This window comes from Amaranthus tricolor, chromosome 1, assembly GCF_026212465.1.
Source record: "Amaranthus tricolor cultivar Red isolate AtriRed21 chromosome 1, ASM2621246v1, whole genome shotgun sequence".
Classification (NCBI taxonomy): Eukaryota; Viridiplantae; Streptophyta; class Magnoliopsida; order Caryophyllales; family Amaranthaceae; genus Amaranthus; species Amaranthus tricolor.
Window position 1 is genome coordinate 13,824,361 of NC_080047.1, and position 15,619 is coordinate 13,839,979.

The 15,619-nt window shown below is 29.6% G+C and overlaps 1 protein-coding gene across 1 annotated transcript; it reads right to left on the reverse strand.

Annotated features, from left to right (window-relative positions):
* Positions 1-145: 145 nt before the first annotated feature.
* On the reverse strand, positions 146-13,120 carry LOC130815273 (protein trichome birefringence-like 39). Its single transcript, XM_057681691.1, has 5 exons — positions 12,740-13,120; positions 12,076-12,247; positions 3,515-3,687; positions 1,853-2,011; positions 146-731 (listed from the first exon to the last, which is right to left on the reverse strand). Exons 1-5 carry the CDS (start codon positions 13,060-13,062, stop codon positions 446-448), a joined length of 1,113 nt encoding a protein of 370 aa, XP_057537674.1. The 5' UTR covers positions 13,063-13,120; the 3' UTR covers positions 146-445.
* Positions 13,121-15,619: the final 2,499 nt, after the last annotated feature.

Below are 15,619 nucleotides of genomic sequence, written 5' to 3' on the forward strand. Positions count from 1 at the left end.
ATTTTCATAATATTAACTTTTTATGATTTTTGGATTTGTATAATTCAACATATAAACAAACAAAATAACGCATTAGAATACATAAAAAGTAAAATGTAGCAAAGAAGAAGTAAGCCGTAGAGTTGTACAAGGAGCTGTTTGTAAATTGACAGAAATTATTCCGTCATTCATGTAAACTAGCAATGATGTTTCTGAAATGCGGAACCTTTTTTGACCAAAAAACATACTTCACAAATTTACACTTGAAAGAAAAGTGCTTAATGATGTTCTACACTTCCCACTAATCAATCAAAAGCCAATTATCATCCCACTAATTTCTATTAGCAGGCTTATGTTTTTTTTTCTATTTTTTTTGTCTCATTATCAAATGAATGACATAGTATATCTCATGAAAATTTAGACTATAAATTATTTTTATTATCATTACAATTACCCAGACAAACTGTTAATGTAGGAGAGCCGCATAGAGAAGTTGGTTCCAAGTGTCAGGTACTCCAGGCAAACACCAATGGCTACAATCTCTACCTCGACCGCTATAAATAGAAGGGTGAGCGTCCTTTCTAAATTGTGACAACATTGTGATATCAAGCCAATACACAGGTTTCTTTATCCTGCTTATTACTTTCTCAACCACAGCCCATTCTTGAGGGGTTCCTGCCGGGTATTTTGTACCCGAAAATGGCATCGTCTCGCTCGAACAACTTCTTGATGGCTCGTTCCAATCACTCCCCCTGCATGGTTCAATTTTTCAAACTAATCTTCCACCAAAATCATCATGGATTATTTGCCACCAAATTTAAAAATTATCCTAATGAGTATAGGATACCACAGTGAAGACTTTTGTTCATTTGCTAATCATTTCTTTTAACTTTTACCTATATTAAGAGTGGAACAAGTCTTAAATTAGACGGACCATATAATTAGTTTAATTTCAAATTGATCACCTTAAGATTTTAATTGATTATTTTAAGATTATAATTAATTATTTTATTTTAACACTATAAATATCGATCATTTTAAAATTATAAGTGGTCATTTTAATGTTATAAATAATCATTATATTTTAGGCAAATTCTTAATTAAGACCGTCTCACCGCGAGACGGCTTAATATAGATTGACCTAATTTTTAATTTCTTAAAATTCAATGAAAATTGCCTTTATTTAGTTAACTACTATGTAAGTTTAATGTTGGACTGCTTGTACGGGCCCGTCTCACGATAAAATGGTCTCATACAAAACTCGCTAATGTTAACTATATAAAAATCGCCACACGGCAAAACCCTCTAATTTAAAAATATATGTTTGGGAGGAACTTCTGCCTTTCAATAAATAAAAAGTTTCAACAATTTTAAAGAAAACTACTTTAATGTATTATCGTGTATTCAAACCAGATTTTTTTTTCTGACTAAATTATGAGGCAATGAACATTTTTCCAACAATTTTAGGTGCTAATCAACAATACAACATAGGCAACTAGACATAAAATGAGGATAAAAGTATGCGGTAGCTTATATTTTTCGTACATTAATAACTTTCTATATACTACGTCTTATGTACGTTTGTAATTTCTTTTTTCCAAATATCACTTATTTACAACATTTTTTATAAAAAAAAAAGTCTCACATTTCAAACTCAAGTAAATGTGAAATTAAATATAATCTCTCAATTCGTTTGATTTTATTACAATTTTCTTAATTTTGTCATTTTTAAACTCTTACTTAATTTGCTATATATTCTTTTGTAGAGTGGCTTCTATTAACTGTACTTAATTTTTTATTTTTTAACATTTATATCGTATTGTATTTCTTAATACTAAATTCAAAGAAACAGAGGAGTAACGCAGATACTTACGCTTCGTGTGAAGGAGAAATACCAACAAAAAAGACTTTAGTCTTAGAAGGATTGACATAGAGATTAACCCATCGGGCCCAAGTAGTAAGGCCTTTATAATATGCAATCATACGATTCATATCCCTATATAGCTTGTTTCCTGTTCGAATGTAGTCCCACCTGCAACATTTATTTATCTTAAATTATTATTCCTTTCTTTCAATCAATGTCAATTAGTGGAAATTCTATATCTATTGCTCACTTCAAACTCATAATTCTACAACATGCTTCATAAAACAAGATTAAAAGCTCCATGATGAGAAATCTTCTTTTTGGGCCTAAAAAGTATGAACAATCAACAACATAATTTCCTTTCATAATAAACAGAAGGAGTTTACAATCTTTTACACATGATAGATAGATTCTAACATAATATCATTAGATATTATTGAGACCACATACCAACACCACATACTACAATATAATCTTAATTTTAATTTAACCTGTTAAATTAAATGGTGAGCTTATGTAATTATTTGATTCGGTATTATTAGACAAAAACATATTAATACTTCCTCTCTTACCAAATATTTGCTACATTTCTTTTTACGTAATTCAATGTATATTTTAATATTAAACATCTTTATTATAATTATATAAAAATTACATATTAAAAAACTAGGTTTCAAGAAGAATAAAAAATTCTCCAATGACTATAATTTCAAAACAAAATTGGAGATAAATAGTGTTACTGTTCAAATGTAGCGAGTATTATGAAATGGAGGAAGCATTAAATTATGTAACACATAATACGAATCAATAGGAGCTGAATTAGTTCAATACACATAAAAGTAGGCATTTTACCCTATATACTCGTTTCTTAATTATACATATTTATATTCACAGTTTTCAAATCAACTTTCGAGTCTCAATATCTCTAAATATGCATCATAAATAATTTTTAAAAATATATGATAAAAAGTATACATTAAGACGAATCTAACGAGATCTCACATGGGTATATTTTATCATCTATATATATCTTAAAATTCTTAATTAAATTTCTCTCTCCAAAATAAAACATTCTAAACGAAAACATTAGAAAACGGAGGTAGTATATATATATATATATATATATATATATATATATATATATATATATATATATATATATATATATATATATATATATATATATATATATATATATATATATATATATATATATATATATATATATATTATTGAGGATATGTGCACTCCGCGGTATACATCAGATATTTGGTGACGGTTACATTATCACACTTTCAGCAGTTTCATTATCTTTGGTGACGGTTTGGTATATTTGGTGACGGTTACATTATCACACTTTCAGCAGTTTCATTATCTTTGGTGACGGTTTTTTACTAATTCTACGGTTACCATCTTGTATTATATAAATATTGGTTGGAGTTAATGAAAGGACAACACAGATTATTCCCGTATTATAGTTTTCTCATGGTATCAGAGCCACGTTAAACACTAATTTTTTTTTCTCCTAATTTAACAAATATATATATATATATATATATATATATATATATATATATATATATATATATATATATATTAGTATTTTATATTCGTATTACCTTGTAGAAAAAAAATGATTGAAATGAGAAAAACGAATAAGAAGAAACATACGGTTGAGCACGACCCGTATGAGTCCACCAATGCCAAGTGTTGAAGATAAGCATGTCCATTCCTTTCCAGAAATTACCACTAATTGAATCAAGATTCAATACTCTCCCTTCTTTCTCATTCATAAGGTCTACCAAAAATGGCGTGCGATATAGCATTAGTGTCACTCCAAATTCCTGTCACAATATTAATCAAACCAATTACTTCACTAATCATTACTATTACTTCCCTAAGGCCCGTTTAATTTTCGGTGTTAAATGCTTGATATAATAATGAAAAATAATGTAATTTTAATAATAAGAAAATCTCTTAACGTGTTTAATGATCATGCTCGCTTGTTCTACTTTAATCTTATAATTTTTTTTACAAAATTCATTCATATGTATTACCAATTCTAATGTGATATTAGATTGTAATAGAAAATTGTAAAAAAAAATTATATTATGTTCATGGTATAATTACCATGAAATTACATACACAATGGATCAGTTTCATTTCTTTAATTTAACATCAACAACCAAACAAACCGTTAATATTGTCACATAAATAAGCTAAGGTGCCATCGTATATTGATGTACATCATTACTCATTATTAGAATAGGACGTAAAATATCACTTTTAATAACAAATTTAATTTCAATACAACATAACTTTTAGTTTTTACTACATAGATTGATTTCCTTCAATTTTATTTATTTTGTTTTGTAAATTGCTCTACTGTCGAATATGTTGTGGGCCCTTCTGATCAACACCATCTCAGGTCAAAGAAATTTCTGAAAAAGAGTCAAGATGCAGGATGCTCATACTGATACAGACTACGCAGATAATCTAATCTAAAAACAAGGGCTGCCAAATCATGTGTATCATATCCCAAACAGGATTTGGAATTTGCTCCTCAAATTACTATGTGTTTAAGGATCTTATTCGGATTTGTGGTTGTATTCCTAAACTTTGTTAGCATATATAATCCATCTTGCCATGTGGTATCTTAGTCAGTGTGATAAAAAGTCACTAATTCGAATTTCAATTATCTCTTATTTAAAGTTTAAAGTGAAATATTCAGCGTCAAGTCTAAAGAGAATCTATGTCGCATTTTCACTTCTATCACAAATAGTTTTCGTATGAGGACACATTGTTAGACTATATTACATATCTTGAAACCTCAACTAAAAGTTTAAACTTTTAGTTGAGTTAATTCTTTACAAACTTTACTGAAAGAACTTATACTAACAAGAAGTACTGTTTACTTATTAGCTTGACATGCCTCACATATTTCTTCGATGTGAGATCGACTTTGGGATGACACCCACCAAAATATAATGAATCACGTTCAACTTATTTTTGATTCAAACTATTTTGAGCTCAATTAAAATACAAAAGTTAATTTAAAGACGAGACTCAAGACTAAACATAGATGTAGTACCTTTATCAGTGCTTTAACATACATCTTTTAAAAAGTTATATATTTAAATATATTAACAAATATACTGGTTAAGTTAAGTTAAAATATTAATGTGTGACAAAATTTGCTAAATTCAAGCCTTACTATTAATAATTTTTAAAAACAATATTTAATACTCATCACATTTTTTTTAAAAACCAAAACCCCCAAAATCTAATGTCGACTATCATACTCCCTTTCGCAGTCTGTTACACTCCCTTTTCCTTACCAAAATAAAATCATTCTTATTGTACGTTGTATTTAGAATATGAAAAACTTAACATAGATATATTCTGTAATTAAAAAGTCAATAAATGTATTTTTTATAAAAATTAGTAATGTTATTTGATTTTATTTTAAATACACCCAACTCAATATTATATGGATAATTAAAAAAGTGTTGTGAATGGGCTAATGCAATGGTGAAGAAACAAGAAACAAACTAATGCAAAGTAAACCACAAAAACAAAGCACAACAATGGAAGAAGCAAAACACATAATATATGAGGTATCTAATGATACCTCCCCCTCAAACAAAGTATCTTATCATTAATATAAACATATTTACACTAATGACTCACCTTACAAAGCTTTAAGAAAAATCTCCCAAAGCAAAGATTGAACCTTTACTTCAATCTCTCACAAATATGCAAATACAAAGTGGAAGAATTCTTATGGTGTGAACCCTAGTTTTACTCTCTTGTATATGCCTCCTCAATACCTTAATGATGTTCTAAGACTTTTTATATAACCCTAAAACATATTAGAATAACCTAGGAAAAAAGACTTAAAAGCCCACAAAATCCCGCAACAAAACAGAAACTGACGTTGAAGCTTGCTCGAGTCGAGCAACTGTCCAATATCTACTGGAATGCTGCTGTTGATCTACTCGACCGAGCCCCACTTGCTCGACAGGTCGAGCGGTTTGTCTGTGCCTCTGATCTTCGTGTCTTGGCTTCATTCAGACACCCCAAGTCATCCACCTTGATCACTTCATAAAGTGATCCAAAACATCTACTTCCATAGTCCTTTGCACACACAACATCGCTCTCAAACGTGCTAACCAAGGAGTATGCTACGAGGTGATCGAACTCACCTCCATCAAGGTGAAAATTTGGTGCTTGATTCAACAATCTCCCCCTCAAGCCCAAATCTCTCATCATCTTCAAATGTCACCTTCTTGGGTGACTTGCAACTATCCATGTGGCCTAAGCTACCACCTTCAACTTGTAGCACATACAAGTTACTCTCACTCCTTCTTCCTCCCATGAGCACCATGCTCCCCTTAATGACATTCAACAACTCATTACTAGCTTTGAAGGTGCATCCCTTGGACTCCAACCTACCAGGTGATATGAGGTTCCTCTCAAGCTTAGGAACACACCTCACACCACCTAGCCTTCTCTTGACACCATCATGTGTCACAATATCAACCTCACCAATACCCTCCACTTTCACCCTCTCATCATTAGGCAAGGTGACAAGGCCTCCATCAATGTAGCTAAGCTTAGCAAACTTTTCCTTTTCACAACATATATAGAATGAGCAACCGGAGTCAATCACCCATTCCTTAGCATGAGTCACTCCCCCATCAACAAGAAGCGCACCATCATCCACAAAGCCTAGAGTGGCACTCCCGCTACTCTCACCCTCTCTTCTTCCAACCTTCAAGTCCTTCATTCTCTTGAGGTCTTCATTCATTTCCTTGCACATCATAAGAATGTGCCCCTTCTTCTTACAATAGTAACACTCCTTGTTACTATAGTCACTCCTCCCTTGAGACTTCCCCCTTGCTTGAGAACCTTTCTCTTTTGCTCTCCCTCTTGAGCCCTCACCATAAAAAGCCTCATTACTCCCTTTCTTGTCTTCCCCATCACGTCTCTCCATGAACCTATCGTTCTCCCTCAACGCCGCCAAGGCTTGATCAAGTGTGATAGATTCCCTTCCAAAGAGCAAAGTTTGAACTATATTCTTATAGCTCTTAGGAAGTGAAGGCAAGAGTAGTAGGGTCTTCTCCTCATCGGAAAGCTTCTCATCGGCATTCAACAATTGGCACACCAATTGATTGAATGTGTTAATGTGATCTTCCATACTCGTATCATCCTCCTTCATGAGTTGATACAATTCCCATCTCAAGCATAACTTGTTGGTAAGAGACTTCGAAGCATACACCTTTTGAAGTTTCTCCAACAACACACCGGGGTCGGTCTCCATCATAGTTATACTTGATTTTGGGTGCAATAGCAAGCCTAATAGTGCTCACCGCCTTCTTCTTCATGGCCACCCACTTTTCTTCATCCATTGTTGTGGGCTTGGTCTTCTCAAGAGCATCATCAATCCCTTGTTGCACCAACAAGTCCTCTACGGTGCTCCTCCACACCGAAAAATTCATTTTTCCATCAAACAACGGAATATGAAACTTTGTACCATCACCCATATTGATTCTCTACCAAAGACTCAAACTTTCACCCATAAATCCAACCTAAAGCTCTAATACTAATTGTTGTGAATGGGCTAATGCAATGGTGAAGAAACAAGAAACAAACTAATGCAAAGTAAACCACAAAAACAGAGTACAACAATGGAAGAAGCAAAACACACAATATATGAGATATCTAATGATACCTCCCCCTTAAACAAAGTATCTTATCGTTAATAGAAACTCATTTACACTAATGACTCACCTTACAAAGCTTTAAGAACAATCTCCCAAAGCAAAGATTGAACCTTTACTTCAATCTCTCACAAATATGCAAATACAAAGTGGAAGAACTCTTATGGTGTGAACCCTAGTTTTACTCTCTTGTAAATGCCTCCTCAATACCCTAATGATGTTCTAAGACTCTTTATATAACCCTAAAACATATTAGAATAACCTAGGACAAAAGACTTAAAAGCCCATAAAATCCCGCAACAAAACAGAAACTGACGTTGAAGCTTGCTCGAGTAGAGCAACTGTCCAGTACCTACTGGAATGCTGCTGTTGATCTGCTCGACCGAGCCCCACTTGCTCGACTGGTCGAGCGATTCGTCTATGTCTCTGATCTTCGTGTCTTGGCTTCATTAAGACACCCCAAGTCATCCACCTTGATCACTTCATCAAGTGATCTAAAACATCTACTTCCATACTCCTTTGCACACACAACATCGCTCTCAAACGTACTAATCAAGGAGTACGCTACGAGGTGATCGAACTCACCTCCATCTAGGTGAAATTTGATGCTTGATTAAAAAAAAATTCCCTCAACTTTTATCTCTACAATTATGGAATTAAACACAGAAATAGACAAACATAAGGTAGACCATCTTAGCTATAAAAGTCACTAGAAATTATATAATGAAACGTCACTTTTGGTTATGTGGCCCTCACTCTCTCACTAAAACCATGGAGATCAAAACAGATGGGGAGTCTTTTTGATGGTTATTAAACTTGTGACGTGCACTAACTGAATAATTTTAATTTGTTGGGATTTTGTACGTGACTCCTCTTAATTATTCCATGGATTTTCTGCAATTTTTTTCTACCGTACATTGTGGTCCAATACTCCATAGACATAGTCAAATATTCCAACTTAAAGTTTTTATTGCCTATTTGGTTTAATAATAAAGAATAATGATAAAAATTTATTGTAATTATGCTTAGAAAATCTCTTGATAAGTTTATAATGCAAGTTCTATTTTGATCATTTTATTTTAGTTATAAAATGTATTTCAATGCGTTACCATTATAATTAAAAATTATGTATAAAAAAAATCTTTTAATACTCTTGTTAGAGACTTTTTGAGACAACTTCAAAACAAGGAACTAATAATTATACTAGTTGGGCTATTCAGCCCATGTATAGAGAGAATCTTACAGTGAGAGGAGACCGTCTCACTCAAGAATTTACGATTAACTTTTCATATCAGGAAAACGACATGATACATTTTACAAAAATTTACTCTATAAATTATTCTCATTATTATAATTTATAACAATAACCAAACCGACTATTAGTTCTATCGTTTCTTCTATTGAACTTGTCACCAGAAATTCATTGTAAAATTAGCTTTGTCACCATCAAGATTGTGTGTAAAATGAAGTATTGCCCCGTTTAACACTTAACAGAGATGTTTGTTAATACTCCAAATGCAAACAAAAAGTGGAAAACCACGTATTGCGCTGAATGTTCTTAGATGAAAGGAAAAGCTCACCGGAAAACGTGGGATTAAAGTAACAGTTCGTCTTATATAAGATTATTTTAGTATTTTACAATAAAATAAATTTATATTATTAATTTATTTTTCTAAAATAAACACTTTAAAATTATAAATAATTACTTTAAAATTACAAGTGATTAATTTATGACTATAAAAATAATTACTTTAAAATAATCACTTTAAAATAAATAAAATATATATTAAATCAGTTAATTAGTCACATTTGAGAAATTGTTGAAAACTATTTTTATAAAGTAATACCCTTAAAGACAAACATTTTAGGCCCATCTTCACTGTTTTGATCAGGATCACCTTCCACATCCAAAACCCTCCAAAATCAATTAAACTAGCAAAGACAATCAATGCCTAGGGGTTTGCGTAATGTACGGATTCGTTACCATATTTCTCGGTTTCATATTCATTCACTCATTAACATTTAACAATAACCTTCTTTTTGACCCTAGCTACATTTTTTCATTGAGCAATTTATTTGTTTAGAGTGATAATTAATTATTAGTTGATAAATACTAATTATTAGTTGATAAATACTTTTTTTTAATATGTTTTTGATAGGTGGTTGATGAATAATAAATTCATTTAATCTTTATATCATTAATTCTTTGTATCTGTTATTTTCTTAATACTATTTTCTTGATTTTGAAGTACTCATTGCTTCTCTTTTGTTTTTCTCATTTCTAATATGTAGATTTTAAATTAAACAGTGATAAAAAATTCTTTCAATTTCATAAGATAAAATTATATTTATTTAGAATTTTAATAAATTTATCTTAATATATATTTTTTTAAATATTAATTTTTTATAATTTTATATAAGTTTATATGTAAAAATAGAGTTATTTAAAAAATTAACTTCAAATCTAAAAGAACGCATGAAGTATAAAATAAGTTATCAACATTTACTATTAGCTAATTTATAGTATAATTATCATTGTTTGATCACCTATGTCATTATTAATTAATAAATTAGATTATATACTTTAAAGCAAATTAAGAGCTCACACCTAAAAACTAAAATAAGAATAATTAGAGAGTGCATGCATTAGTAAGTACATGGATTAGTAAGACAATGTATTGATTGATGCTCATAAATAACACTAATTATTGATTGATGAATGTGTGTGAGTTAAAAAGAGTTTTTACTCACATTTTATATCATTCTAAGTTCTTAATCTATTCTATGTGCAAATTAAATCCATTTAACCATGATTAAAATGACTTCAACATCATCTTTATGGACTGGTAATGGAATGTTGAAAGTATTATACATCATATTAGATGATGAAATATGGTAGAGATATACTTTTACATACATATATTTAAGTAAAAAGAAAATGGTTTTATTGTCATCGTCTAAATTCTAGTTTATTTTATTATCTAAAAAAAACCAGTAAAAGTGAGAATGTTGAAGGAATTCAATTCAAAATCTACCGTCTTAAGTACCAACATACGTGAGTTTCTTGCCTCGGTTGGTAGACTTATTAGACGAGTAAAAATTGGAGTTTTTTAGTATTTCTGTTTATAAGGGAATCACGCACTAAAGATATTATCACATTTCATTAAAATAATTAACTCATATTATGAATTTGTATGAAATTCGATTGTGTTACATTAAAGTCATCTGAAACTCCACAGCTCCAACTAATATAAAATTCGATTAAAAAGTCTATTTGGGGTTTAAACGATATGGTAATTAAGAGGTGGAAAATTCTGCCACTACTCCACACTGTCAACCTCCCTATAGAGTAATCCAAAACGTCCTATATCATTGTGACAAGTAGTAGGCAGTAAATATGTGGAGTAAATTGTTTTTACCAAAAATAGAAATATCAATGGACATTTTTTATTATTGAGTTTGATGAATGAGAAGTATAATGTCTATGTAGGATAGAATTATCACTTTTAGTGGACCAAAGTGATGAATAATTTGTTGGTAAAAGATGACAATGTGGTGAAACAAAAAGAGCAATGCAATGATAAGTAGCCACTAGGCTTGTACATATATTCAAAAAACTAAATGGTTGGAGTTACTACTAAGAATAGTATGAATGGAATAATTAGGAGGAATGTATATTTTCTCTCTTTCATTATATTTAATAGTGATTGGGACATTTATCTATTTAAGATGTTATTGTCAATTGCAAGTATTTCCTCTGTTTTAAAATATTTTTTCCGTTCTAATTTACTTGTAATATTGAAAATATTTACACTATTCACTTATCTTTTTTTAATTTGTGATTAATTTTTAATTTATAAGTTAAAATATAGTCAAGTGAATTTTGTTTTATTCGTCTCAATACAAAGATTATTAATATCAAATTTTTATAATTTTTTATTATATATAATTATAAATATTAAGGATTGAATTAGTGCATTGGGCCGCATGAAAAAGCAAACGTTACAAGTATTTTGGAATGGAGGAAATACTTACAAACGTTTGACTTTTCACGCTGTCAAATGCATTAATTTAATCTTTGATATCTCTAATTATCTATAATTAAAAAACTATAAAAATAGATCATAGATGAATTAAACAAGATCTTACATGACTATATCTTAACTTATAGATTAAAAAATCATCACAAATTAAGGATGATGAATGAATAGTATAATATTTCTAACGTTTCAAATAACAAAGGGCATGCGAAGCAAAAATTGATAAATTATTTGAAGGCTCTAAACAATTTTTTAAAATTATAATATTTTTCTAACAATTTTGTATTATCTTTAAACCCTTACCATATACTACGTACATTAATATAAGTTGTGTGTTGCTGCTAAACGTAGATGATTAATTTGGTAGTGTATTCATAATTACAACTTTTAACAGTTGTTAACCATAACGCAGGAAGTCATAAATAGAGTGCCAAAAGGGTAAGCAAAAAGGAAAAAGGGAGTAGATTACCTCAAAAGTCAGGGAACGTATAATCCCTCTCCTAAAGTATGAAGTCTTAGTATTAGGAACCCAAGAGTGAAGCATACATCCCAACGATTCAAACTGATTCAAACTCAGTGAGTCACCCACAAACATTATCTTCTTTCCCTTCCATTTCCTTAGGAAATACAACCCATTGAACCTGCATAGTGTATGAATACATTAATGTCTCAATTAAAATAGAAAACTATGAAATACTACTACATTTTACCGTCATTTTAAATTTATGCAAAATTTAAAGTGATAGACGAAAGGAGTTTGTTGATGGGGTTTAACATGTTCTAGGAGAAAGAAATTTTTGTTTAAGTACAAGCTTACACTTAGACATGTACCCATATTAAATTGTATAATATTTCTTTTGTATAATATTTCTTTTGATTTTTATAATTGATACAATTTTATTTTTGCATATAATGTGTAATTTTAATTCTTAATATCTTTAATTTTATATGATAAAGTATTTTAAAAAATTAATATTATAAAAATATGTATTAAGACAAATCAAACAAGATTAACCATTTTACATTATATATGCTAAAAATATGTTGATAAACAGTAATTGCTACGGTAACTATAGTAACTACTAAAAATCGGAGTGGTATGAAACATTTGAGAGAAAGGGAAAGAAGGATACCTTGGCAAATTACAATCAAAAGGCTGCCACCTATAATTTTGGTACAATTTATCAGGTCTAGATTTGCAATTAAACTCAAGGTCTATAAATGGGCAGCTTGAAGAGTCATATTTAGAATAAGAAGAATCAAACACCCATTTTCCTTGAAAAATGTTGCATCGACCTTTAATTGCTATTAAATTTCTAGCAGAATCAGTGGAATTGTTGTTTAATTGGTAGAAGGATGTTTCAGCTATTGTTAGTTGTGAAACAAGCAGAAGCAGAAGCAGAAGCAGAGAAGGTAAAAACAGGACATTTAAAAGAGTATCCATATTGGATATCATATCAGTATGTGTGAGTTATAGCAAGCAAGAGGTTATGGGTTTAAACAGAAACTGGTAGTAATAGTTTGCTTTATATAGAGTCTAGAGATACCCACTATTTACTACTCAAGTGTACTGTTATTTAGAAATTTGAATTTTTATTTTTTAGAGCCTAAAAAAACTTATTATTATGTATATAAGTGATATTAATTTGAATTAGATTTATATATACTTTTTGTTAAGTAATATGTATTCTTAGTGCTGTTTTTATAAAGTAGTTTAAATATCTAACAATAAAAAAAATAAAAGGTGTATTATATTATTTTTACGTCTTAAGTTTTTAGGGTCCTTTTAATTTTTTGCTCTCGGGTTCAAAAATGAACAAAACAGCCCTACATAACTAGCTTTTGACACAAAAATCAAGAGATTAGATATAGTAAAATTGGCGATAATTATAAAAAGAAATAATACATTCATTCCAATTTACTTACAACGTTTGCTTTTTCACACAGTTTAATGTACTAATTTACTTAATATCTCAAATTATATACAATAATAAATTATAAAAATTAGATATTAATAATCTTTGTATTAAGACGAATCAAAACAAGATTCCACTTAACTATGTTTTAACTTATATATTAAACACTAATCACAAACTAAAAATAATGAGTGAATAATATAATATTCCTAATATTGCGAATAATTCAGAACAAAGGAAGGATATATAGAGAGGAAATGTAATACTATTTAAAATAAAAATAAAATAAATTTATTAAAGCGTACTAAAATAAAAAAAATTAGGCGAATTGAATATTATACAAGCCTACAATCTTAAAAGAGCAAGTAAACGCGCGCTTGTTACGTTCGCGTCGCTTTTCTTCTGTTCCCTCCACCCGGTTCACCTGCCAATTTTTTAATTTTTTTACTTTAATGGTCAAGGATTGGACAAATAAATAAATGTGCTCCCTCACTCCTACAAGAAAGGAAAATGTACTAATTTTTAAAAAAGTACGAGAATTGTGAAAATATAATATACTTCTTTCAATTCAGCCTAATTATTTCATTTGACTTTTTACACTTGTCGAGACAACATTTTAATTATTAATATCTCAAATTATTCTTAATTAAAAATTATAAAAAGTTGATATTAATAATCCTTGTATTGAGACGAATCAAACAAAATTTCACATGACTATAATTTAACTTATAGATTAAAAGTAAAATACAAATTAAGAGTGATAAATGAATAGTGCCAAAAAAATGGGACAATTAGGCTGAATAGAAGGTAGTATTAAATAAAGGGAGATAATTAATTGTATAGATAATATTAATAGAGTTTAAATACTTTCTTCGTTTTAAAATACTTGCACCCAAACATATTTTTGCGCAATTCAATGCTTTTATCATATTGTTTATATCTAGATTTATACATAACTAAAATTATAAAATTTTTATATTACGAAAATATGTGATTAGACGAATAAAACAATACTCTATATGACTGTTCTTTTCTCGTATAATAGTTGAAATATGTAAATTACTATTGAATTGATGAATAGTACAAAAGTTAGTTTGGTGCAAGTAATATAGAACGGAAAATATGTGGTTGGATTAAAATAAGTTAGTAAGGTTTATTTTCAAATAAAAATGATTTAAAATGAGTGTAAAAACCCAAAATCAAAATTACTGTAAATTGGGTGGAGCCGTGGAGAGAAGGAAATATTGGTTTCTTTTGTGCAATTGGGACATAAAATTCTTGATAGAGAGAAGTGTCAAAATTAGAATATGTTGAGATTTTGGTAAAATAGAAAGAGAAATCAGGGTAAATAAGTAATTTCCTCGTTTTAAAATACTTTTAGTGTTTATTATTTGATAGTTCAATAAACAAATTTAATTCTTAATATTTCAAATTATGCATAACAAAAGATTATAAAAATTAAATATTAATAATCTTTGTATTGAGACAAATCAAACAAGATCTTACTTGATTATGTTTTAACTTATAATTATAGATTAAAAATTAATAGCAAATTATACCTAATGAATAAATAGTGCAATATTTTTAGTGTTGCAAGTAATTTAAAATGGAGGAAGTAAGTTGATAAAATGCAATTGTTTACATATATTAATGGCGTTTATATTACTTTTTGGTTAAGTAATAAGAGTATTTTGCATGATATTATAGTATGTAAAAATTCACCTAATGATTTTGTTTGTAACAATTTGTACTTATCTTTTGAGTTAGAATTTAGTTTTTTATGGCAAGTTAAAGGTTCTAATGGCGTCATAAGAGGCTGAAGGTTTGAAAAAATAGCGTAAGACAACCTCCTAATGAGTAAAGAATAAAGAGCAACAAAGGAAGAATGCAAATGACGAGTCATCGCCAAGGCCATACACCAAAAAAAGAAGAATTAAGACAAAAAAGCGACGAGATTTCTAGTCGACGACTCGTCGGCAACTCTTCGGAGTCACAATTCAAGACAGTGAAAAAGCAACGAGTCGCCGAATATAGTCGACGAGAGTTCTAGAAGTTTTCATTTGAGGCAGTGAAGAAGCGATGAGTCGCCACGTTTTA

Coding starts and splice junctions, on each gene's coding strand:
- LOC130815273 (XM_057681691.1), bottom strand. CDS start 13,062: ATGATATCCAATATGGATACTCTTTTAAATGTCCTGTTTTTACCTTCT. Junction 3,688..12,075: donor TACGTTCCCTGACTTTTGAG/GTAATCTACTCC, acceptor ATATTGTGACAG/GAATTTGGAGTGACACTAAT. Junction 2,012..3,514: donor CATACGGGTCGTGCTCAACC/GTATGTTTCTTC, acceptor TAAATGTTGCAG/GTGGGACTACATTCGAACAG.